Source organism: Lissotriton helveticus, chromosome 5_1, assembly GCF_964261635.1.
Source record: "Lissotriton helveticus chromosome 5_1, aLisHel1.1, whole genome shotgun sequence".
Classification (NCBI taxonomy): Eukaryota; Metazoa; Chordata; class Amphibia; order Caudata; family Salamandridae; genus Lissotriton; species Lissotriton helveticus.
In genome coordinates, this window is record NC_136065.1 from 1,643,353,920 (window position 1) to 1,643,379,144 (window position 25,225).

At 48.1% G+C, this 25,225-nt stretch overlaps 1 protein-coding gene across 1 annotated transcript in view; it reads right to left on the reverse strand.

Annotated features, from left to right (window-relative positions):
- Window positions 1-25,225, reverse strand: part of METTL3 (methyltransferase 3, N6-adenosine-methyltransferase complex catalytic subunit) — a 159,586-nt gene that overhangs the window by 14,545 nt on the left and 119,816 nt on the right. Inside the window, exon 8 of the mRNA XM_078644855.1 lies at window positions 249-357. Coding sequence (XP_078500981.1) covers window positions 249-357 — 109 coding nt within the window. The remainder of the gene's footprint in view (window positions 1-248; window positions 358-25,225) is intronic.

A 25,225-nucleotide genomic window follows, 5' to 3' on the forward strand; every position in this document is an offset into this window, starting at 1 on the left:
GTGGGCAGTGGCTAGAGTTAGACAACTGAAAATCCTGATAGAAGCCCTCTTAGCGTCACAACACATTTAAATATAGTGGAACCAAACCTGCAGGATATAGGAGGTGCTTTTAGTTTTACACCGGTCAGTGGGGACCGCAGTTAGATTATGGAGGAGGTGGAAACCGCTTGTAAACTCATTGAAATGAAAGCCCCTCAAACACTCCTTTCCTAACTCCATCTTAGTCAAGATGACAGTGCCATGGTTACCAGACAGTGCTCTTTCCCATGGTTCAGCCAATGGCCTGTACGGCCAGTCCTGATAATACGCTGCAGCTGATTGGTCTTCACCCAGATTATCTCATCCACCCGTTCATACCTAAAGAGAGGAAACAGATTAATTTAGGACAGTATAGCGCCTCCGGATACATTTAGAAGGATGGAGAAGCATGAATGTAAGCGTGCACAGATGGAAAACACAGGGAGGGACCACAAACTATTTCAGAGGGAACCTTTATTAAGGGATAATATTACTCAGGTAGAGCTTCAAATGTGCACTGCAACCATCGAATGAATCTATTACCAACTCCCCCCAACACGATAATCAGTTTGGAACATGAAGCACTCATGCCGGCAATCTTCACACTTTTTCGGTGAGTAAGTTTGGTTTTCCAATCGGGACCTTAGTTACTTGGATCAATTCCTTATCCAATACTACACTACAAAACATTTTCTAACATTCACAAAAAAAATCTAATTTTTGATTTCCGTTATAGATTACGTGAAGATGGAAAAAGGGCACATAACTACTCCGCATAGGGACTATATGTTAACTTTATAAAATGGTCAATGGCCTTTGTGTTTTACCCTGCCTGTGAGGCAAAGCTAGTGCCATAGCACGTTAATAAAATAGGAAAACGTTGTGGGACCTCTGCAGAAAGACGTTGGAAAATTGCTGTTCTTTCTCTACTTGCTAACTCTATAGAAGCTCTTTGCATGACCTTCATGAAACAAGTCACCATCAAAGAGAACAATCAGTCATTGATTATGCCACACCTTTAATATCATTTCCATAAGCTAGATCTAGAGTGACTTCAAGACTGATGCTTACCTGCAAAAATTACAGTTCAGCAATAATTAAACACTGAATATATCTCTCTTGAACTGCAGGATCCCAGAACACTTTTCCAAGTGGGTCTTACACATCATGCCCACGTCCCTGCACTTGTACGCCCAGGTGGTATGAATTATCTGAAAGATGAGTTTACTGGCCTTATTGAAAAACCTGCTTCACTCGAGAGGCGAGTAAACTTTTTCAATCTTTTTGGGCTAAAAGTTTGCGATGCTTTGCAGTAAGAAGGTAGTAATAAGACATATGTATGTTTAAGGGAAAAAAATTAACGCAATCAGTTACTTTAGTATATTTTCCCATAGATCTCTTTGCAGATTTGCTCTGCTTTTATGTTGACATGCTTTATATAATGGATGGGGTGCTTTGAAGCAATGCACTTTGCAGATTTCAGAGTACACATAAATTAAAGATCAACAACACTTTTGTACAAGAATGTTTCTGGTTTGTTCCAATCTGCACTGTTGGAGCCCGCAACATGCTGCATCATACCCGGAAAAGCTGGTGACAGAGAGCTGCAGACAGGTGGGCGGAAGGGTATCACACTCAGAGGTTGGTAACGTGCCCACCTTTCTAAAGATAAAACCAGAGAAAGAAGACCAGGAATGGGCTTGAACAATGTTCCACAGATATAGTTGAAATAAACAGACCAAGAGGACAATAGTTTCAGATTCGAGCGAGAAATATTCCACTAACTTGGAGATTGTGTTAAGTCTCTATGATGAAGACAAGCCTCTGCTGGCCCTGTGAAATAAGATGGGAGAGGAATCCCTCTCTTTTTCCTCACTTGAAAGGAGTGAAATTAATGTCAGAGGGCCTTTTCTAACCTGACTGCTCCCAAAAGAAGACTCCTGCAGACATTCTTTGAATGCTGGCTGAGGAAAATGCGGCCTGTGTGAAAATGACCATGGCTGCTGTAACATGATGAATTTTCACAATTGAGAGACTCATGGATTAGTTGTTATTTGGGTCCAAAGGCAGTAAGGAGTAGTTTCTGTTCTGTAACTCCAGTTCTGTAGTAGGGGTATCTCTGTTATAGTCATAATCTAGGGAATAGTCCCGCCCATGTGCGTGGACCCCGGCAATCAAAAATAATCTCTTAAGTTGTCAAAAAATTGCAGAACTGCAAAGACACTTAAAAGAAAATTTAAAGACAAATAATGCAGCCTATATCCACAGGCTACACTGTCCAGTACTTCAACTAGAAATTCCACCAAAAATCCACAAACAGCAAAGCCTGTCCAGATTTCCCTTGCCTTTACTGCAAAACCCCTCAGAAATGATAGAGAGGAAGGCCTGGACAGACAAGCCCCATAGGCTGCCATTATGTGGCTTAAACAGGATACTGTGCCTTTAAGGAAACCTTCTAGAACCTTCTCCCAGTATCCCAGAATGCATAGCAGGTCCCACTGACTTCAGTTCTTTTTGAAGGCGTAAAACGCCAGACCTGTAGCATTAATTACATGAACAATTCTCCACCGGGGAGGAGGGCGGGCGCTTATGACTATAACAGAGATACCCCTACTACAGAACTGGAGTTACAGAACAGAAACTACTCCTTCTGTAGTAGGGGATCTCTGTGTATAGTCATAATCTAGTGAATAGAATGGCAAGCCCATCCCCACACCAAAGCGGCGGTGGAGAAAGAACATGACGCCACTACTGTGCAAACAAATTCCGCAGCGAAGCCTGCCCAACCTGAGCGTCTGCCCTGGCATCAGAGTCCAGGCAGTAATGCTTAGCAAAGGTATGAACCGACTTCCAAGTGGCGGCCTTGCAGATTTCTGCAATCGGCACATTACGGAGCAAGGCTGTCGTGGCAGCTTTGCCCCTGGTGGAATGAGCCTTAGGCTTACCTCCTAAGGTCTTATTAGCTTTTTGGTAACACAATTGAATGCAGGACACAATCCACCTAGAAATGGACTGCTTAGAGGTAGCAAGACCCGTCCTGACTGATCCATAATTGACAAACAATTGGTCTGACCTACGAATATCTTTGGTTTTATCCAGATAAAATTTCAACACCCTCCTCACATCCAGGGAATGTAAAGATCGTTCCGCCGGAGAGGAAGGATTCTGAAAAAACGTAGGCAAAGTTATGGTCTGGTTGACATGAAAATCAGAAATAACCTTGGGAAGAAATTTAGGGTGAGTACGCATCACAACCTTAGCAGCATGAAAGACAGTATAAGGTTCAGTACAACACAACGCCTGAATTTCACTCACCCTGCGGGCCGATGTAATGGCCACGAGGAACGCCGCCTTCCAGGACAGGTGCTGCAACGAAGCCTTGTGAATGGGTTCAAAAGGCTCCTTCATCAATCTGGACAGCACCACATTCAATTCCCATGAAGGCGAGGGAAGCCTGACAGGAGGGAACACCTTCTTCAATCCTTCCAGAAAGTCTTTGATCACAGGGATCTGGAAAAAAGAAGTCTGTGAAGGGCATTTCCTGTAGGCAGTCAATGCAGCAAGATGAACCCTAATGGAATGAACATTAAGGCCAGACTGCGCCAAATGTAAAAGGTAAGGAAGGATGACATCTTCCTTGCAGGTCGTAGGGTCATGGTTCCTAGACTGGCACCAGATACAAAACCTCTTCCACTTGTAAGCATATGAAGTCCTAGTGGAAGGTCTCTTAGACTCCTTCAGTATGTCCATGCAATCCGCGGGCAGATTCAGATGTCCATACTGCACTAACACAGGAGCCATGCCGCCAAACTCAAAGACGAGAGGCTGGGGTGTAACATCCGCCCCCCGAACTTCGTGAGAAGGTCCGGCCTGCACGGCAACCGAATGGGAGGAAGGAGAGATCGGTGAAGCAGGTCCGTGAACCACCACTGCCTGGGCCACTCCGGGGCAATGAGAATCATCCGAGCCCTGGACCGGGCCAGCTTGATGAGTACCGCCGGAATCAGGGGAATGGGTGGAAAAGCGTACAGAAAGCTGTTCGACCAGCTGATCCATAGCGCATTCCCCAGCGACCCCGGCTGGTAGTACCTGGAGGCGAAGTCTCGGCATTTGCTGTTTTCGGCGGTGGCGAACAGATCTACGTCCGGAGTTCCCCACCTTGCGAAGACTTCTCCCAGCACTTCGTCGTTTATGACCCATTCGTGGTTTTCCTGAATGAGTCTGCTGAGTTCGTCCGCCTGAACATTCTGCACACCTGGCAGATGGGTAGCCGTCACCGTCAGCCCTCTGGCCAGGAGCCAGTGCCAGATCGTCTGCGCCTCCTGTGACAGAGTGCGAGATCTAGAGCCCCCCTGCTTGTTGAGGTAGTACATCGTGGTAGTGTTGTCCGTTTGCACAAGCAGGGAGCTGGTCTGGAAGGACGGAAGAAAAGCCTTCAGTGCCAAGTGAACAGCTCCTAGTTCCAGGAAGTTGATGTGATAAGTGGCCTCCACCGGAGACCACGTTCCCTGAATCTGCAGAGTCCCGGAGTGCGCTCCCCATCCCAGGAGAGAAGCATCCGTCACGACAGTCTGCGTGGGAATGTCCTTGTGAAAAGGAACCCCTCTGAGGAGATTCCCCGCCGAACACCACCACTTCAGAGACTGAAGAGCATGCAGAGACAGACGTATCCTGTCGTCCCAGGATCCTGTCCTCTGATCCCACTGGTCCTCCAAGCACTCCTGCAACGGTCTCATGTGCAGGCGTGCGTGCGGCGTCAGGAAGATACAAGAGGCCATCGAACCCAGTAGAGAAGACACCGTCCTCACTGTTGTAGATGGAGTCGACATAAGAGCCTGAGCCTTCCGAAGGAGAGATAATCGTCGCTCTTCCGAAGGAGACACGCTTGCTGACAGCGTATCGATGGAGGCTCCCAAGTACTGTATGCATTGGACCCGAGTCGGGACCGACTTGGCCATGTTGATGTGCAACCCCAGCTTGTCCAAGAGAACGCACGTCTTCTGGAAGTGTGCTCGCGCTTCCGAGAAGGAGGATGCCTTGATCAACCAATCGTCCAGGTACGGGTAGACAAACACCTTGTTCTTCCGCAGGTGCGCCGCCACCACCGCCATGCACTTCGAGAATGTTCTCGGCGCAGACTTCAGTCCGAATGGGAGTACTGTGTATTGATAATGATTGGTGCCGACTTGGAACCGCAGGAACTTCCTGTGTTTGCGCGCAATGGGCACATGGAAGTATGCATCCTGTAGGTCTATGGCACAGAGCCAGTCCCCTTGTTGCAACTGAGGATAAATCTGATGCAACGACAGCATGCGAAACTTTTCCCTGCGAATCCACTTGTTTGCCTGTCGCAAGTCCAGAATGGGCCTGAACTCGTTCTTGTCCTTCTTGCGAACCAGGAAGAACCGGGAGTACAGGCCTCTTCCCCTCTGGGACAGAGGCACGTCTTCTATCGCCCTTTTCCTTAACAGGGTATCGGCCTCCACCTGGAGCTCTAGCAGCTGAAACCGCGAGCTGACCGGAGGAATCGATGGAGGCGGGCTGGTGAACCGAAGACTGTATCCATTGCAAACAATATTCAGCACCCACTTGTCCTGAGTAATTTTTCTCCACTCTGCCGGAAAAAATTGGATGCTTCCCCCTACCGGAGTGGGTAACGGATCCGGGGGAAGTAAGTTCCTAGGGCCTAGACCCAGCCTGGCCCTTGGGCGTCGGAGCCGACTGCTGGCCTCCCCTGCCCCTCTGGCGCTTAAGGAACGGCTTACGGAACTGTTGTTGCTGTTGCGAATGTCCCGAAGCCTGGCCACGTCCACGGCCTTGTCCACCGGACCGCCGTTGGAAAGAGCGGTACGGCTTCTTCGTCTCCTTAGGCTTCTCGAGGCCCACCGCCGTGAGCGTCTCGGCCTCCGCTTTCATGCGGGCCATCTCGTCGTCCGCATGCTGTCCAAAAAGAGACTTGCCGGAGAACGGCAGGTTGGCCACCCTCTGCTGTGCGTCCGGTTTCAGGGACGTAAGACGGAGCCAGGCGTGACGCCTCTGGTTGACCCCATGGCAAAACCCATGAGCAGCCAACAGGGAAGAGTCCGCTGCCGCACTGATGATCTGGTTGGCCACCAGCATCCCTTCACTCAGCACTTCCTGAAAATCCTCACGCTGTTCACGAGGCAAGTGCTCCGCAAAACGCTCAAGGGAGTCCGAGAGGGCGCGGGCGTACCGACCCAACAGCGCCGTGGCACTCGCAGCCTTCATGGAGGTGGCGGCAGTTCCACAGACCTTTCTCCCTGCCGAATCCATCCACCTGGACTCCTTATCCGGGGGAACCGTGGATGACGGAGCGGAGGCATGTTGTTTGCGTGCCGCCGTCACAATGACGGAGTCCGGAGGTGGTTCCGCTCTCAGAAAAGCCGGATCCGAATCCGGGGTCCGGTACTTCCTCAGCAACCTAGATGGCGCCGCCTTTGTCACCGCTGGGGTGAGGAAAAGGTCCATAGCTGGTTCCTCCAAGCCCAGTACCAGAGGAAGGAGAGGGCGAGACGAGTGTTTTTGGTGCAACGTCTCAAAGATCACGGACGTCTTCGGCGTGGGCACTGTCAGGGGTATGCCCAGCTTCGCAGCGCCCCTCAAGAGGACATCCTGGAACGCCACCAGGTCATCAATAGGGGACACCCTCGTATCCGGTGATCCCGACAGGGTAGGAGAACGATCCCTGGAGCCAGAGGATCCCGTGCGGGAGCGAGACTCGCGCCTCCTATGGCGGCGTCTCGACCGCGAGGACGATCTGTGTCGCGACCTGTCCCGTCTCCCAGAGCGAGAGCGAGAGCGAGACCTGCCAGTCCGTGGCCTCCCCACCGGTTTCCGTGGTGGAGTCTTCCTCGGAGCCTCCTTGGGCGCAGGTTTAGGGGTCCCCTTAGGAGGTACAGGTAAAAACGGCAGCGAAGTGGACTTTGGCGGAGGCACCTCCGGCTGCGGTGCCGGCCCACGCGGAGGGACCGGTGGCGGCGGGTCGTCCGCTGGAAGTGGAGGCAGCGTCGGAGGATCCTCTTGAGGCAGAGGAGGAGGAGGAGTGACCTCCTTCGGAACAGGTGTATGCGTACACCGAGGCCGAGAAGGAGTGTACACCGCAGAGTACACCGTGCCCTGTGATCCTTTAGGCGACGCGGGCTGAGAGCCCGCCCCTTCAGCCGGAGACCGCTTCCTCTTGCGTCCCCCACTGGAAGCAGCGTGACTCCTGGGACTAGAATCCCTCTTGCGACGTTTTGGAGAGCCAGACCGACTCCTAGACGTCGACCTCCGTCTGCTCGACGTCGAGCGTCGCTTTTCCGGCGTCGAAGGGCGTTTCCTTGACTCCGGCGTCGAACGCCGCCTCCGCGACGTCGACCTCTTCTTCCTCGGCGTCGAACGCCGATCCCTCGACGTCGAGCGCCGACTCCTCGACGTCGACCTCTTTCTTCTCGACGTCGACCTCTTTCTCCTCGACGTCGCACGCCTCCTCGACGTCGAACGGTCCTCCCTCGACGACGAGCGTCGCCGTCGTCGTCTGGATGTTCTCGACGTCGAGGATCCCCTCGACGTCGACCGGCGGTGTCGCCTCGACGGCGAGCGCCGATGTCCGTGACGTCGGTATGAAGCCCTCGACGTCGACGCCGACGCCGAAGACGACGTCGACGGCGGCTTCGTCCACGGTGGCTTCGACGTCGAGTCGTCCCGATGTCTCGACCCGGAGCCCCGGGGAGAAGGGGAGCACACCGCCGTCATCCCTCTCGACGTCGTCGTCGACGCTATCGACGTCGACGGAGACCGGGATCGCTTGCTGGGCTTCCTGCCTCTGGGGAGCCCCCCAGAGGCCTCAGCAGAGGCAGAGGGAACCTTCCCTGACTGCCCAGACCCACCTGCAGCCTGCAGGCGCCTCTCCTCAAGGCCAGACAGCCTGATCTTCGCCCTTTCCTTCAGAGTGCGAGTTGTAAACTGCTGGCAGATGACACACTCCTCAGGGACATGATCTTCAGGGAGGCAGACGATGCAGATATCATGTGGATCACCTCTGGCCTTCTTCCTCTCACATGCTGGACACTTCACAAAGAGGCCAGGCATTTTAGAGCCCTAAAACACCTGAAGCAGCACACAGAAGAGAAGAGAAAACCAAGAAAGTAAACTGCAACACTTTTAGAATGCAAAAGTGCCAAAACATGCAATAACCCCTTGAAACAAGGGAGAGCTCAATGCCAGGGTCCTGTAAGCAGGAGCCGGAAAAAAGAACTGAAGTCAGTGGGACCTGCTATGCATTCTGGGATACTGGGAGAAGGTTCTAGAAGGTTTCCTTAAAGGCACAGTATCCTGTTTAAGCCACATAATGGCAGCCTATGGGGCTTGTCTGTCCAGGCCTTCCTCTCTATCATTTCTGAGGGGTTGTGCAGTAAAGGCAAGGGAAATCTGGACAGGCTTTGCTGTTTGTGGATTTTTGGTGGAATTTCTAGTTGAAGTACTGGACAGTGTAGCCTGTGGATATAGGCTGCATTATTTGTCTTTAAATTTTCTCTTAAGTGTCTTTGCAGTTCTGCAATTTTTTGACAACTTAAGAGATTATTTTTGATTGCCGGGGTCCACGCACATGGGCGGGACTATTCCCTAGATTATGACTATACACAGAGATCCCCTACTACAGAATGACTGGAATGCCTTCACCCACTGTTGGCCCTGGCCCTCTCTGCAGTGTCACCTCTAACCCTTTTGCCTTCACCCCTCCTGTTTGATGAAATTGTTTTTGTAGGTTTTAGGACTCTTATCACTTTACGACTGCAAGTCAGTGCTTAAGTGCTTATGCTCTCTCCTTTCAACACGGCAAAACTGGCTTACACCCAACTGGCACATTTAATGTATTAGTAAGTATCTATTAAAGGGGTACTACATGTAATCAGGGCAAGTAAATTAAATGCTATAAGTGGGCCTGCAGCACTCATTTGCCACGCACTAAAGTAGCCCTTTTAGACATGTCTCAGGCATTCCATTGCAGCCTGTGTGCAATATTAAACTGCAAAAACTGCAATTTCAACCTGGCATAATAAACCTTATATGGTGCGGAGCTATGGGGACACAAAAATCTCAAAACTCTAGAACTGGTGGAAAATTGATTTTGGGGGCAGTGTTCTGTATCCCGGCCATTAATCCCCTGATTCCCCTATGGTTTGATGCTGATCTTAGATCAATTATGGAAAGGGCAGAGGGTACACCCTATATATTCTGGAGAAGACTATGGGTTACACCTGAATTGACATCTTACAGTAATGGTCTTGAGCAAATCCTCAGACATCCTGCTGCTGTTGATTTCCCGTGGATTAGATATACTAGAGCTATGTTGTTTGATCTGAGTTTACCCAATTTATGGAAAGACCCGGGTGTTAGCTGCTGCTCTATTTCAGCTAAGGAATTGAAAATATTGTTTAGATCTTGTAGGCTAAAAAATATCATAGCTTCATGGAAACTGGGTACTTTAACAGGTGCTTTTATTATAATAAAGGTTTTTTATTGTACAGAATCTTTTTGTTCGAGCCAACGTGGGCAGGAAACTTTACCTGCACTTTAGACCACGGTACGTTGCCACTTTATACTTTCACCTCAAGATGGGCGAAGTCATAAAACCTAGTTGTAATGGGATGCCCATCTTGGGGATATGAAAAGGAAAATGCAGCCCATATGTTGCTCTGTTGCCCAGCCTACAGTTGGGCCAGGGCTAGGTGGATAGTTCCAATGTGTAGACACCTGGAGGCATGTAGAATTTTACAGACAGATTTGACGCCCCCACTGGTGTTCCCAGTTTCCAGGTTTATAACGAGTATGTGGCATGTTAGGAAGAAACATGGAGGAGTTTCCTAGATCATGTAATATGATATTTTCGCTACTAATCACTGATAATGATTGATTGAAGCAAAGATTCCGAAGTCTATCGTGTCCACCATGGGAAACTGGGCATCTTTTTTATTTTATTTGTTTATTCTTTTTTAGATTATGAACTGTATTTTAAAGATCTTTTTGTAGCTTACTGTTTTATATTAATACTTTATTTGCCGGTCTCTTTCATGGCATCTTACCGAAATAAAGAGTTTTTAACTGAACTGATGACTTTTGATTGAGAGCAGGCAGGAAAGCCAAGTTTGGTCTCAAAAGCATTGTAAATTAAAATCTTTAATGGTAAAGTGGGATTTTAAGTCACAATTCTTAGAATGTCACTTTTAGAAAGTTGGTATTTTTTGTACTAACCATTTGGTGCCTGCAGCCTGTACCTTGGGTCACATGTCTGTGTAGTTGGCTTTTGTGTATTCCTCCCAGACAGAATCACAAAGGAGGACTGGGTGTTGACAGGATGGGCCATTCTGGTCTGATGGGAGAGCCCTTTTGTGTGGACCTACCAGACTAGCACTTCACAGGGGCTGCCTCAGCACTCTCACAAAGGTCTTATCACTAGTCTGTTGTCACCCTAGAACCCTCGGAGCCAGGGTAGGTGAATTAAGGAAATTCCAGAACCAGATATAGAGGGAAGTCTAGAAGTTACTCCCACTTCTGAGCTGGCACTAGGTATACATATTTGACGATCAGACCAACTCTGCAGATTCCGACTCAACCTGTGGAAGATTCAGAAGACTGCTCTGCACCTGTGGGGGGCGGTGCCCTGTGAACACGGAAGTGACTCTGTCCCACTGCACGGTTGACCGTGTGGAAAATAACTGAGACATTACAAAATCACAAATTTGTGCATACTAGATGCTTTCGAAACCCCTTTGCCAGCACTAAGAGGGTCAAAGTGAATAAAACCCTCTGGCTAAAAAACACATTGGACTGATCAAAACGATTATTGTTAAATGTGTGTTTTTCAATGCACCTGCACCTGCAATTGTTGACACCTATCATTTATGTTGAGCACTTCTACAGTTAATAGTGATAAAGTCTTAATAATCATTGTACTGTTCCCACTGCACCAGTATGAGTAGTGATGCGCTGCCATTATTCTGTCAGATTTCCGGTGTGGTACACTTGAAAAACGCTAAAGATGAGTGTTGTTCCGTTTTAGACATGTTGAAATGCAAGAACTTTGTGTAATGACCTGTAAAATTAACACACAGGCCTAGTTTATTGATTAACTTGTCCTTGTCTCTAAGGAAAGTGACTTGAAACTACACAGCCACCTTTGACTTTGTTTCTTGCACTTTTAGGAAGTGGGCATGTCTCTGCTCCTACTGCTCTGTGTGCCTGCAGCCTGTCAATTGACACAGTGATGTATTTGCGCTGAATGGAACAGATGCATCGCCCTTCGACGCTGAGCGGCTCGACGACAACAGACCGTGAGGCTCAACGAGGATGCAGCGCCTGCATCTTAACACCTTGGCTGCTGGAGCTATTCCTCTGCTGCGCTGGGCCATAATAAAAACGGGTGTGGTCCTCATGAGCACCTGAGAGGTATATGCCAGGACGAGCTGAGCTCGTCATGAGCACCGAAGGGGTTAAGGGGGTTAATCGACGAAGCCTTCATTGCCTGCGCGCATCGGAAGCAACGGGAGTCTTGGACGTCGTTGCTTGGCCCATCCAAAGTACTTTTTCAGGAGGTCCTGCGTGAGTCCTCTAGCCAGCCTCCCCTCCATTGCGGTTGGCCTGACATAAAGTAACCCCCAAGCACTACTGTTTGTTTAATTCTTTAGAAATTCATAACTCCAGTTCTACTTATTGGGTTATTGTTGTTTTGGTCTTGTTTTACTCCTAAAAATATAAAAAGTGTGTATGAGTACGTGTTTGTGTGTGTGCGTTGCGTGTATGTGTTGCGTCTGCGAGTTGCAGATATACTTTAATCATTGCCTCTTTAGATAAGCCAGACTGCTCTGTTCCAAGCTCCCAGAGGGTGAGCACATGTTATATTTGAATGTGTATCTAACTTACCCCGACTAGAGTTGTGGTTCCTGCTTTTACAGGGTACATACTCTGACAACCAGAAACCACAGTTCTAACAATTGTATTATCCCTGGGATAAAGGAGGTTTAGGAGTCCCAGTCTTTGTAGAGATTAAGGAAAGCTGGTCAGGCTGATGTTAGCATTCATTGTCTCTGCTAAATCCATACAGACTAGTACAGTTTCCTGTTATGTCTTCAGACACTTGAACTTCCTTGCCCTTTTAGAAGAATGCTGCTTTTTATTCAGGGTAGTCGCCATCACCCCCATCGCCTATGCAGAGGGTTTCCCGGACACAAAGACAGGAATGTCCTTGGGGAGCCTGGTATTTGTTGCCTAATGGTATGATGGAAGGCTCAGAGAAAGTGTTTCTCCTTTCCTGAACCTCCTTGTAAAACCTGTAGCTGTATCTCCTGGACTGGCTTAGGTAGGGAGTTTTTACAGCCCTCCGTCTCCAGCAAGTGCCATAGTGATGACCACAGAGCCTGGTTGGATGCATGTGCCTCATAGCCATTGGTGTTTGTCTCTGGCTGGGGGTCGGTTTTCCCCAAATGAGCCCAATTCCAAGAAAGAGGGGCAGGAGATGGGGCAATTGGGGAAATCCCCCATCACTGATACCCCTATTGGCGAGGCTGGGAAAAGATTAATCAGTTTGAGCACAGTAGTTTGAGTCAAGAGTAGGGGACTGGTGTCATGGACTGATCATCTAGCGCTGGAAGTTGCACTTTGACTTGAGGTTCGACTATTAGGGGATGGTCATAGTTTCAGCTTTGTTATCTGAGCATTCATGAAGTAATAAGAGCTAGGTTTCAAGGACATAATGGGAGCAAACCTTCGGTCAAATCCAAGGGGTGCTGGAACCTGTTTTAAAGGATCAGATAAATGTGAAATACCCACCATGTAATCCATGGCCCTTAAAGGGGAGGTACTGCAGCCAGGGAAACTTTCCTCAAACTAGCCTAAAGCAGGGATAGGCTCCTGAGAGGACTGTAGCTGTGTTGTGAGAACATGTTGCTCCAACAAAACATCTAACAGCAGAGAAAGTAGCAGGTATTGTATTCCTTAATGTGGTGCGCCTCAGGTGTCGGTCTCAAACAAGACACAGGGTGCCCAGAAAGACTAGGTCATACAAGGCTTGTGCCAGGGGAAGTCTAGTGATATGGTTGAACATTGGTAAAGTCCTGTCTCCTGTGCATCATTTTGTGGCGTCACTCACTGTGTCATCCTCTATTCAATTGTACAGGGTGTAAACTTAGCTCAATGCAGGGGTGGAAAAGTCAAGAGATGGGCATACCACATCAGACTGCAACTGCAACAGAAACCTCTTACCGGAGGAGCTGGGCTCGACTTTCAGGTCCAAGTCTCTGGTGTCACCATAGTGACCTGAGACTTGGTCCCCCTGCCACGTGCCAACGGAGAGAGGCTTGCTCAGTTGCTCTTTGCAATGATTGGATGTGGCCTAACAGCTAGAGCGGTCGACCTCGAAGCTGGGGAATCACTTAATCCCCACATGCCTACCAAAATGAACGTGTCCGTCAGTAATGCAACTGGTGCTTATGCAAAGTGCTCTGATAACTTCGGGTCGAGTTCACGCTATATAAAACTAAAAAAAATATTGTTTCATCCAGTGCTTACTTTTAGCTGGTGGGGCCCACCAAAACTCATTTTTGGGGACCTGAGCTTATTTTTCCCTACCATACTTTGACACTCAGCAAGAGAGAAAAAAACATAAAAGGAGGATAAGAAAGACAGAAAAGAAGTGACAAAATGAGAAAGCAGGAATGAAAAAGAACATGCAAGCGTGAGATAAGGGGGATGTAGTGTCTAGTTGTGGGAAAAAAGAGACATTTTCTGTCACCTGCTGCAGAACAAACCACCCTCCCTATCTCCTCCCAATGATGTGAAGATCTATCCACTTTCTTCATTGCTAAGATCCAAAGGATCCAAGATAGTCTAGGGACCACCCCCCATGATCAGTGTTCCCTGTTTTTGCCTCCTCTCCCTAGCTCTATAACACCTAGCCAGCTCTTTTTGCAGTTTAAGCTGGCGGAGGGGAGGGATGTTTTAGCTATCCTTAAATCTTTCAAATCAGGCTCCCCTGTGGACCCTTGCCCGGCTAGAGTTCTGGGCGGGGTAGCCGAGACAGTTTTTCTTGAGGTAGCAGCACTTGTTTACGGTTCACTTCAATCTGCATAGTCCCCCAGCAATGGAAGCATGCCAAACTCCTCCCTCTCCTCAAGAAGCCTTCTGCTGATCCCTCTATCCTTTCTAACTATCGCCCCATTTCCCTTTTACCGGCCTTGGCTAAGGTTTGTGAAAAGGTGGCATTTAGGCAACTGGAGGGGTTCGTGGAATCTTCTGGTGCTCTACACCCGGCCCAATCAGGGTTTAGGACATCTTTCAGCACCGAGACAGCACTGGTGGAGATTACGGAGGCAATTAGGGAGTGCCTGGACGCGGGCGGCAGGGCGGCTCTGATTTTATTGGACCTCTCTGCCGCCTTCGACACGGTACCCCACCAACAGCTCCTCTCCCGACTATGCCATTGGCATCAAGGGCGTGTCCTGGGATTGGGTCAAATCCTTCTTGGATAACCGCACCCAGGTGTGGATTCCGCCTTTCTCATCCCCAATCAGCAAACTGTCCACGGGGGTCCCTCAGGGGTCCACTCTGATCCCTTTACTTTTCAATATTTACTTGACACCACTGATTTATTTGGCAGAGGAGCTGGGTGCCAAAATAATGGCTTACGCCGATGACACTCCGCTCCTATTCACTTGGAAGGGCTCGGATCTCCAAACCGACACTGCCCATCAGTGCCCGTCTTCAGCATTCTCCTGGCTGGCGCAAGCCAGTCTTAAATGCAACGAAGACAAGTCTGAGGTGCTCCTCTATGGCCAGTTTCCCCCCACTTTTAGAAAATCTCTCTGGCCGCCTGATTATCCGTGCCCTAAGACGGATGGGGGGCGCTGCCAAGAATCTAGGAATATGGTTCGGGGAGGACCTGGGCTTCCATGAGCAAATCAAAAAACTCTCAGGGGTCTGTTTTGGCTCGCTCAAAGCCTTTAGGAGATTTTTTCCTCTGCTGCCCCGCACTGCCAGGGAGACGGTCGCTCAGGCACTCATTCTATCCGCCTTGACTATGCGAATGCTCTCTACATTGGCATCCCGGGGTATCTCCTAGGAAAACTACAGGTTATACAAAACGCAGTTGCTAGGCTCCTGTTTAATATCCCGAGGAGAGTGAGCATACACCAGCAGCTAAGCGATCTGCATTGGCTTCCTGTTGCCCAGCGAGTTTGTTTTAAAGTTTTGACCATGATATTAAGGCACTCCACGGCTCTGGCCCTGCCTACATTAGAACGCGGTTCGCGTTCTATCTACCCAGACGACCTCTTCATTCTGCCCTCCAACGTCGGCTGGTGGTCCCTAGGTGCCGTCGTTCGCGGATTGGGGGCAGTCCTTTGTGGTAAAAGCAACCACACTGTGGAATGCTCTTCCAGCTGACCTCCGGCATACTAAGGAGCTTCCTATTTTGAAAAAACTTCTCAAAACCTTCCTGTTCAAACAGTCGATTTAGTTCTTATGCTCATGCCTGTCACTGTTCACCTACGCGCCAGGACACTCTTGAGTAGCAGTGCGCAGTATAAATCTTTTATACCATAACATAACATGAATTGGAACAAGACTAAGCAGCCTTGGTATTCAGCAACCCCCAACATTTGATAGTGCCAGCCACTGGCTGCTGAACAGAAATGTGGGTCCTGGCACTTATTCTTTCATAAATTAAGCACTGGTTCAGCCCAACTCATGCAACATTCTCTGTAAAACCCGGTCAGACACCATTCAGGGGGGCCATGCGGCAAACATGGGTGACTGGAATCAGGAGTGGGGGATGGGGTCAATTGCCTCAAATGTCATGGGGTCCACCCTATTAAGGGCCTGCAAATTGGGCCAAGCACAACAACTTCAGCAGTTAATTTAACTGGTAGCGATGGCAAGCAGTCGCATGCTTCTCAGAGAGATAGTGTGCAAGTGCAACAGGCTCAACACTGCAGTGCAAGAACGGATTATGCAACCCACTGCTTGTCTTTTGTAAAACAAACTATTTGGTAAGGAAATACTACACACTACAAAATGCAGTTATCCATAATTATCACTGGTGAAGAGCCACTGTACCCAGGGTTCAAGATCCCGCTTGCTTCCCTCCACATTTCTCTATCTCAATGTAACGTGTGTGTGGTAGGTTTTAGGCACAGGTGCAATGTTATGCCTGTAGAGTTAGAATGCTCAGTTCTACAGTTTTAATCTAAGTTTAGCCTTCACATTCATGTAAGTTTTTCTGGCTGGTTGCGGTCAGGACCGCAGAACAAGTTAAATACCACCTACCTCCTCCAGGAGGAAGACATACCAGTTGCGGATACATTAGAACTGCGGCCCGTAGGCAGCAGATGTGTGTGTGTGTAGGGGGGGGAGGGAGGGAGAGGTGCTCCTCTGAATTTGGCTGGGGAAAGCTCTGGTGTCTCTAGGAGTCTCTGTGTACAGGATGAGTCAGTGAAGCTAGAGGTCACAGGGTCATTTAATTCTCAACGGTCAGGGTGCAGCTCTGACACCATGAACATGATTTTTGGTTAGCAGCTTGCACTGTGCAGGTCCAGCCAGTCAATGTGGTGGTTTCGTCTGTTTCAGCCACACTCCCAACATGCAATAGCAGCTCTGCTCGCTTTGAGGCATGACAGTTTAGGTCACAGCAGTGCAGTTCGTTCAGGGCCGCTTCAGGGTAGTACCATGGGATCACCATGTTCATATCACAGTTGAACAGTCTGCTAGGGCACATTCAGGACAGTGCTAGGTGTTAGCTGCCAAGAGAAACAATGATCTGATCCAGGAGCATGTGTCATTCTGACAAGTGGACCCTCAACTCCAGGATCATGTGTTTCTGTTCAGCCTGGTAGTCAGCTCTTTATGCAGGGCTAGCTCACTCATTTCCTGTTCTTTTCAGGCAGATCAGCTTCAAGACAATGCAGGCCAGGGAGGCAGCTCTTCCTTCCAGGCCAGACTCCAGGTGATGTCTCTTCCCCTCTGGGAAGCTGGCTGCCAGCAGATAACATCTCGGATTGCACAGCAGTCATCCGTGGCCTCTGAAGAGCATCCCCTTCCTAGGTCAAAGAAAATGTGCAACTGGAACAAGAAATGGTAAAACAGCTTCCACTTTATATAGGTGGAGCGGACAGAGAATGTATACTGTCTACTCTGTCAGAACCATTTGCGGTCACTTCTTCCGTAACCAGTTTTTTCCAGGCTATCTTCCAGACTCATCCTTTGTGTAAAGTGATGCTCCGACAGCAGGGTCATTTACAGTTTGGAGCACCCACAACATAGACACAAAGAGGAAAGCATTCTGCTCCTGGCTATCAACAGCCACATTTAACAGTGATCACCGAGAGAGACAACCGGCTGACCTCACCTAACCGATCCTTCGCCCTCTGGACATCTTTTACCACTACCACGTACCAAAAGGCAGCCCTCGGGAAGACTAATTAGCTGTTCCATGCAGCAACAGGATTTAATCAAATTTCGAAAGGGAGCAGTGTCCCCTCTTTCACCACTTTAGAGTCTAGGATCCTCCCACCAGCTTCAGGAATGTCAGCAATACACCCCCACTGTCTGGGGAAAGAACCTTACCTTCATTTAGTGTCCATGAACAAGCAAGGAGCTTCTAAAATGGAACCCACAGGCCTCCATTACTCTGGTTCGCTCCTACATGATGTATGCACCATGCAGGTCACACTAACGCAACCACGCAACCATGTATTGTGATGTTAGCCATAGGACCGGGTTAGCGTGTAGGAGTGCAAGGTTACACAAGTGGGCCATCTTTAGTGACACAGATAAAAAGTCTCCTCACAACTTCGGATTCACAAAACACGGCACGCTGCCACCAATGCTCTACATGTTAAATTAATGACAAACGAAGGCACATTTTCTCCAACCCTCCAGATCCGGGATAAGTTCAGGCCCTTACTCATATCAAGGGACAGGACTACCCCTTCTTACCCCTGCTAGTTTAGTGTAAGGCTGAGGTCAAAGTCAAAAACAAGGATACCAGATACTGACAGTTAGGCACTCAAGGCAGGGGAACATGAATCTACACCATGCAGGGGACATTTTCATCCCAACAGGCCCTCAGCTCGCAGGCCCCGTTACAGTTGGCTGCAACAATAGGGTCTGGTGTAAAGTCTGGAACAAGTTATCTGTTACCAAAAGAAAAATGGTTTTGACACAATATATTTTAATCATCTCTGGGCTTATGCACACAAAGTGCATTGGACCAGCGAATGATGGTTCTTAGGGCAGCGGGATTAATAACTCACTACTTAACCACAGGAATGGTACTCTGAAAGGTGCATGGTGGCCAACACTCTTTCGTTATAGTATGATTCTTCTTTCGGAATAATATAATGCAGAGTGTATTTAGGAATCGTTTCACCCTTGCTCAGTATGTAAACCAGGTTGTTGTAGAGAGATCTTGTACAGATGGTAACAAACAAAGCACATGGGTGCAACAGAGCTTAGTTTCCTAAACATGAGCTGCTGCAGGTAAATGACAAGCCGTTGACCAAAGGTTGGTTGCTAGAAATGACAGTCTTAATCCACAACCACTGTCAGTAAATGAGTCCCTCAACCCCTGAGGCACATCATCACCTTTGTCAAGCTATAACACAGGGGAGATATCCTGCTTGGACACTAACTTCTCTTCCAATACAAAAGCCTTTATTTTCCCCATGCTGCCAAATATTTCATCACATGAGAACTACCAAGAGGGGGAAATGAGAAAGGAGAATATTGCTTGGAGGTTTGTGATATCATTGCAAAGTCTGCTGTTGAATTTAAGGAGCTGAAATCCAGGGTTCATCTAGCACAGGATACCCCTGAAAGGGAAGCTGTAGAAAATACATGTCTATGTTATGTTAATAAAATTTCTACAGCATGACTGTCATCCTAAGGTGTCCTGGTGCTAAGCACTGCCTAATTGGTTCTCGTGGAGTGAAACAACTATAATGTAAATAACCAGGTCTTCAGCCCCCGTCTGAAGGAGAGGAGCTCAGTTTCATGTCTAAGGTGGAATGGTAGATTGTTCCATGCTTTTGCGGTGGAGGAAGTTAGACTCCTGCCACCCCAGCAAGCTTTTTTGATTAAGGGAACAATCACCTGTTTTGCTGCCAGAGAACAGGGCCCGATGTTTCACTAGGAGCCAATGAAGCTATCTTAGTTCCCTCTGAACTGAGACAAACCTAGGTGTACCCATCAGCAGCCTGGCAGTTGCGTTTTGAACTACTTGGGAGTTTGTTCATATGTCTCTTTTGGATATTCAAGTAGAGGCTATTACAGTAGTTTAAGCGGGACATAATAAGTGCTGTAACCACTGTCTTCAGGCTGTCACCAGAAAGAAGGAACTTTATTTTCCTCAGAATTCTGAGAAGAAAGAATCATGAAGAGACAACCCCATTCATCTGATCTCCAAAATCACTCCCAGGTACTTCACCTTCTCAGTTGGTTCTGGAAGTGTTCCCAGTTCTTTCGGCCACCAGTCCGGTGTCCAGATATTCATGTTATTACCAAAAATAATCTGTTTTTCCAGAATTAAGTCTCATGCAGTTGGACGCCATCCATCCTGAGATGGATTTCATGCAGGCGTGACATTTTATTCCGGTTTCAGATTCATGGCCACCCTGCAGGGACAAATGCAAAAACAACTGTTGATGGACAGAATGCAGAACAATGTCATACATTCACCCCAGTACAAAGATCTGGGCCTAAATCCATATTTTTTTTCCTCACCTTGCCATTCCAGTTTGAACACAGCCATATGCAAATCAGTCTTGACCCTGTGCCCCATGGGAACAGTCCAGTCCGGACTGCCAAGCCAGGTTCTCCCTGGACTGGAAACAAGCATCCTAGAACCGGTTTCGGGCTTTCAGCCCTCATCAGCCAAGTTAGCTTGATTCCAGTGGCATGGAGAGCACGGGACTCACGTCTGAGCATACCCGTCCCACTCGGGGTGGCAAATGCAAAAACAACAGTTGATAGACAGGATGTAGAACAATGTCATACATTCACCCCAGTACAGAGATCTGGGCCTAAATCCATAGTTTTTTTGCTCACCATACCATTCCAGTTTGAACCCAGCCATATGCAAATCAGTCTTGACCCTGTGCCCCAAGGGAACAGTCCAGCCCGAACTGCCAAGCCAGGTTCTCCCTTGACTGAAAACAAGCATTACTGGGAGTGAATGTTTTCCCATTGTGCAACATTACGCCCATGATCTTGTGTGTGTTGCGGTTCACCTTATGTGGGAAGGGTATGCCCAGACGTGGGTCCCGTGCTCACTACGCCACTGAAGTCAAGCTATCCTGGCTGAAGACGGCTGATGGCCAAAACCGGTCCTAGGATGCTTGATTCCGGTCCAGGGAAGACATGGCTTGGCAGTTCGGACTGGACTGTTCTCATGAGGCACAGGGTCAAGACTGATTTGCATATGGCCATGTCTGAACTGGGGTGACTTGGTGGGCAAAATAACGATGGATTAAACCCAGATCTGTGACTGGGGGTGAATGTTTTGCCATTGTGCAACATTCCGTCCATCATCTTGTGTGTTTTGCTGTTCACCCTATGTGAGAAGGGTATGCCCAGACGTGGGCCCCGTGCTCACTATGCCACTGGAGTCAAGCTATCCTGGCTGAAGGCAGCTGATGGCCAGAAACCGGTCCATGGATGCTTGATTCCGGTCCAGGGAAGACATGGCTTGGCAGTTCAGTCTGGACTGTTCCCATGAGGCACAGGGTCAAGACTGATTTGCATATGGCCATGTCTGAACTGGGGTGGCTTGGTGAGCAAAATAACGATGGATTAAACCCAGATCTGTGAATGGGGGTGAATGTTTTGCCATTGTGCAACATTCCGTCCATCATCTTGTGTGTTTTGCACACTGAAGGGACAACATAATTTGCGTGTCATCCGCATATGATGTCAGTTGGAACCCGAAAGACCTCATCAGGGCTCCCAGTGGGGACACGTATACATTAAAAAGTGTAGGGCTCAGGGACGACCCCTGAGGCACCCCACAGGGAAGGGAGAAGGGTTTGGACCTAACCTTATCCAGGTCCACTGTTTGCGATCTGTCAGTGAGGAAGGCTTTCAAGAGGTTCCAGGAACCCCATTTTCTGATAACCGTCCATCAAAACCCTATGATGGACAGTATCGAAGGCCGCCGAGAGATCTAACATGATCAAGATCGCGGTGCCTCCTTAGTCCAAGGCCTCTCTAACCTCCTCTGTGGACTTGATCAAAGCCAACTCTGTGCTGTGTTCAGCTCTGAATCCATATTGTGTTGTATCCAGTATATTATTGGTCTGCAAGAACCGGCTGAGTTGCACATGCAAGGCTTTCTCAATCATGTTTGCTGGTAGTGGGAGGCAGGAAATAGGTCTATAGTTGTTCGGGTCCTTGGGGTTGAGGTGTTGTTTTTTCAGCAGAGGCAGAATGGATGCAGTCTTCCATTTTTGGGGAAATTACCCAGCTTAAGAATAGAGTTGAACAAGGGAGTAAGAGCTGCCCCAACAGAATCTGGGATTTGTTTGATCACAGAGGCAGGGCATGGATCCAGAGGTGAACCTAATCAAATCGACATCAAGAATTTGATTGAGTCTTGTGTCTCTAAAGGAGAGAAGCTGTCTAGTATTGATGTTACATTAGGCACAGTGGGCACCACACCGCGGACGCTTCATTTTCAAGAGCCTGATTGTGAGCAAATGAAGAAAAGCTGGCTTCCACCTTTAGCTGAAAAGTGAAAGCAAGATTTTCACATAATTCAGGACTACTTTGTATTTTGGACGTATTGGGGGTCGTGAGTTTCACAAGAGTTTTGAAGAGTTCTTAGGACGAGGATTTTGCCAGAATAATCTGTTCATAAAAAAAAACCTCTTTTTGGTATACAGGAGTAGTTTTTTTATAAAGAGAGAGACTTGCTTTATAGGCCTCTTTATCAATCTTATGGTAGCCACTCCTCCAGAGTCGCTCTAACCGTTTACAGGCCTGTTTTTGCGTACTTAATTCTTCTGAATACCAGGGGGCTGATGGATGAACCCGTTTAGGGGTCCACCATTTTACCAGGGCAAGTTTATTGCAAGCGGCCTCTACCCATTCCGTCTAGGCAGCCATTGCATCATCAACTCCCAAGGGTAAATTGCGAGCTGTTGCTTTAAGTAGATTTCCTAGCTCTGTACTATTAATCTCTTTCCAGACCCTAATGGCTATCTTGTCCTTGGGCTCAGATTTGCCTTGAGGATACGTTGTCCGTGCTAATTCAAATAGAATGGCAGGCTGACTGTCCAGGGGACCGGCAACACCTCTGTGCAGGTCAGATTAGGATGATTGGAATAGATCCCATCAAGAGTGTGTAATGCTACATGGGTGGGGCCTTCTACCAGCTGCTTTAGATCCCCCCCCCACTCATCACTTGTCTCAGCTTTGCAGTATCAGGGTCTTTACAATCCTCGAGATAAAAATTAATATCCCGCAATACAGTAAATGAATTTGAGTAGAGACCATCTTCTAATAGCGTCCCAATGGACTCCAGAAAATCAACTCTGATGCCAGGGGGGCGATAAAGAAGGATTCCCTTAAATGTATCATGGCTCGAGGTGCGTACACTGAGCGACAGAGCTTCGCAAGCAGTATTTGAGGCTGGGAGGAAACTGGGTTCCAATGTGTTATGGAAAATGACCGCCAATCCTCCACCTCTCCTATTGGGTCTGTCTTGTGTAGAACAGAGAAAGTCCGGGAGTATTGCTTTGACTAGGTCGGGTCCTGATGCTTTGTCAGACCAGGTCTCCATTATGAATGCCAGCTTGATGTTATGTTCCTCTATCAGCAATGCGCATTCCATGCTGTGTTTAACCAACGACCTAGCATTTAGAAGTAAACATTTAAGTGGGGCAGAGTTTACAGTCTTTTTTGACACTCCCTACTTTATCACGGGGCGACCAACTGAGCGATCCAAAATGACAGGATAAGTCTGGCAGCATTTTGGACACCTGCGTGATCGGTCAGTAAGCGTCGCTTTAAGAGGTATTCTAGGGCAGCATGACTTCCCGCCAACTGGATTTAGCCCCTTAAGAAGGTCTCTGGGATAAGCTATGAAACCTAACCCCGGCGAACCAGGGGGACAGGCCCTGAGCCCGGTCTGGGCACAGACAGGCTTGCCTTAGAGCCAGTGGCGCGCCCGTTGCGTGCGTCTGTAGCGCGGTCACGTCAGCGTGCCAATTTGTAGGAAGCGGCTGAACAATTTGTCGGCTAACCATGCAATGGCTGCCCAGCTCTCCGTCCCCAATTCCCTCTGGAACGGGGCCTTCCCCGAGAGCAGCAACAGTAGGTAAAGTGCATCATACAAATGTGATCAGTCTAACATTAACAACAATTGGAGCACAATTCTATAAGCAGCATCTAATATAAAAACGAGTAAACAGGCTAAAAGTAATTTAATTCTGGCGAGCATTAAACACAGCTCAGAAAACCAGGAAGGCAGTGTTGCGCTGTAGCGTTAGAGTGCCAATTTGTAGGAAATGGCTGAACAACTAGTGCGCTAACCATGCAATGGCTGCCCAGCTCTCAGCTTAGATATACATTAAATATACATCAAAAGTCTTGATGAGTTATTAATTAGGAGTGAAGCTGAAAAAGATGTATGTATTGGTATTTATATAGCAGGAAATTAGCTAGGAAGTAACAGAGCGCTGTACATTTCATGAGGGCTGGGAAATAATCCGCAAGATCTTGTACATCAAGCGGGCATTACACAAATATATAACACACATTACTAATTTTGTATGCACAGGGAGATTAAGGGATTTGTCAAGAATCACATGATGGTCAGCCAAGCGGCACGGCAGGGATTTGAACTGGAGTCCCCAGGATCAAAAGACAACTGCTCTAGCCACTAAACTACATGTCCTCCCTGTGTACATGAAAGTGCTCCATCCCAATCACTGTTCCCTCAAATCCAAGTCGATCATAAATGAAGCACGCTAGTGCAACTAGGTTGTTACCAATAGGCTCCTTGAATCTAGTGTACTTTTATAGTATCATCTGATTACCATGTTAAACAAGCATTGAAAATGCAATAGGTCTCGCAGCATTAGAGTTAGTGCTTTTAGAATTGTTTATGGGTTTTTTTTGTAAATCTTTAGCATTTTTGTTTCCTGTAGCCAATGCTAAAGAATTTAAAAAAAAAAAAGCCATAAACATTTCTAAAAGCTCTGAAATGCAGTCTGAAATGCTGGATATATATTCAGTACAGATACACTATATTGTTAATGAAGACATAGGATATAATATGTTGTACTGTATACACACAATTAGATGGGAACGTGCTGTGTGTGTCAGCGATTGAAAGAGACTGCACTCAGAGTTGCTGTGCGCATCAGCGAAAAGATTGCAGAGTAGACACGCAATACTTGTACTAAAGTGTTGTGCGATTGTACTGTAGGCACGCAATTTAAAATCCAGCTAAACGCGTCAGCAGAGTTGCTGTGCGCATCAGCGAGTGAACTGTAAACTAGACACGCAGTTTTAAAATCAAGATGTGCGTATCAGCGAAAAGATTGCAGGGTAGACGACCAAATACTTGTACAAAAGTGCTCTGCGTGTCAGCGAAAGAACGTAAAAGTCTGCACTGGGCACTGCTGTGCGAGTCTGCAAGAAAGCATGGAGCTGCTGTGCGCATCAGTGAGTAAACTGTAAAGTAGGCACGCAATTTAAAATCCAACTGTGCGCGTCAGCGCCGCGGAGTTGCTGTGTGCATCAGCGAGTGAACTGTAACTTATACACACAATTTTAAAATCAAGCTGTGCGTATCAGCGAAAGGATTGCAGGGTAGACATGCAAATACTTGCACAAATGTGCTGTGCGTGCCAGCGAATGAGCATTAAAGTGCACACAGCGTCGCTGTGCGCGTGAGCGATAGAGCATGGAGCTGCTGTGTACATAAAATGGACACAAAGCTGGTGTGCACGTTAGTATTGGCACAAAGCTGTTGTACACGCTGTTGTCCGTCTGTAAAGGCTGCTGGGTGTGTCAGCCAAGGAGAATGAAGCTGGTTTGCGCGTCAAGGTTTCTAGGTGCGCAATCAAAGAGCAACGTCGGGTCAATGCGTTGCACGTTGCGTTCCAATGACGAATTTCTGGAATGCCACAGTTATATGGAGAAGTCCTAAAGT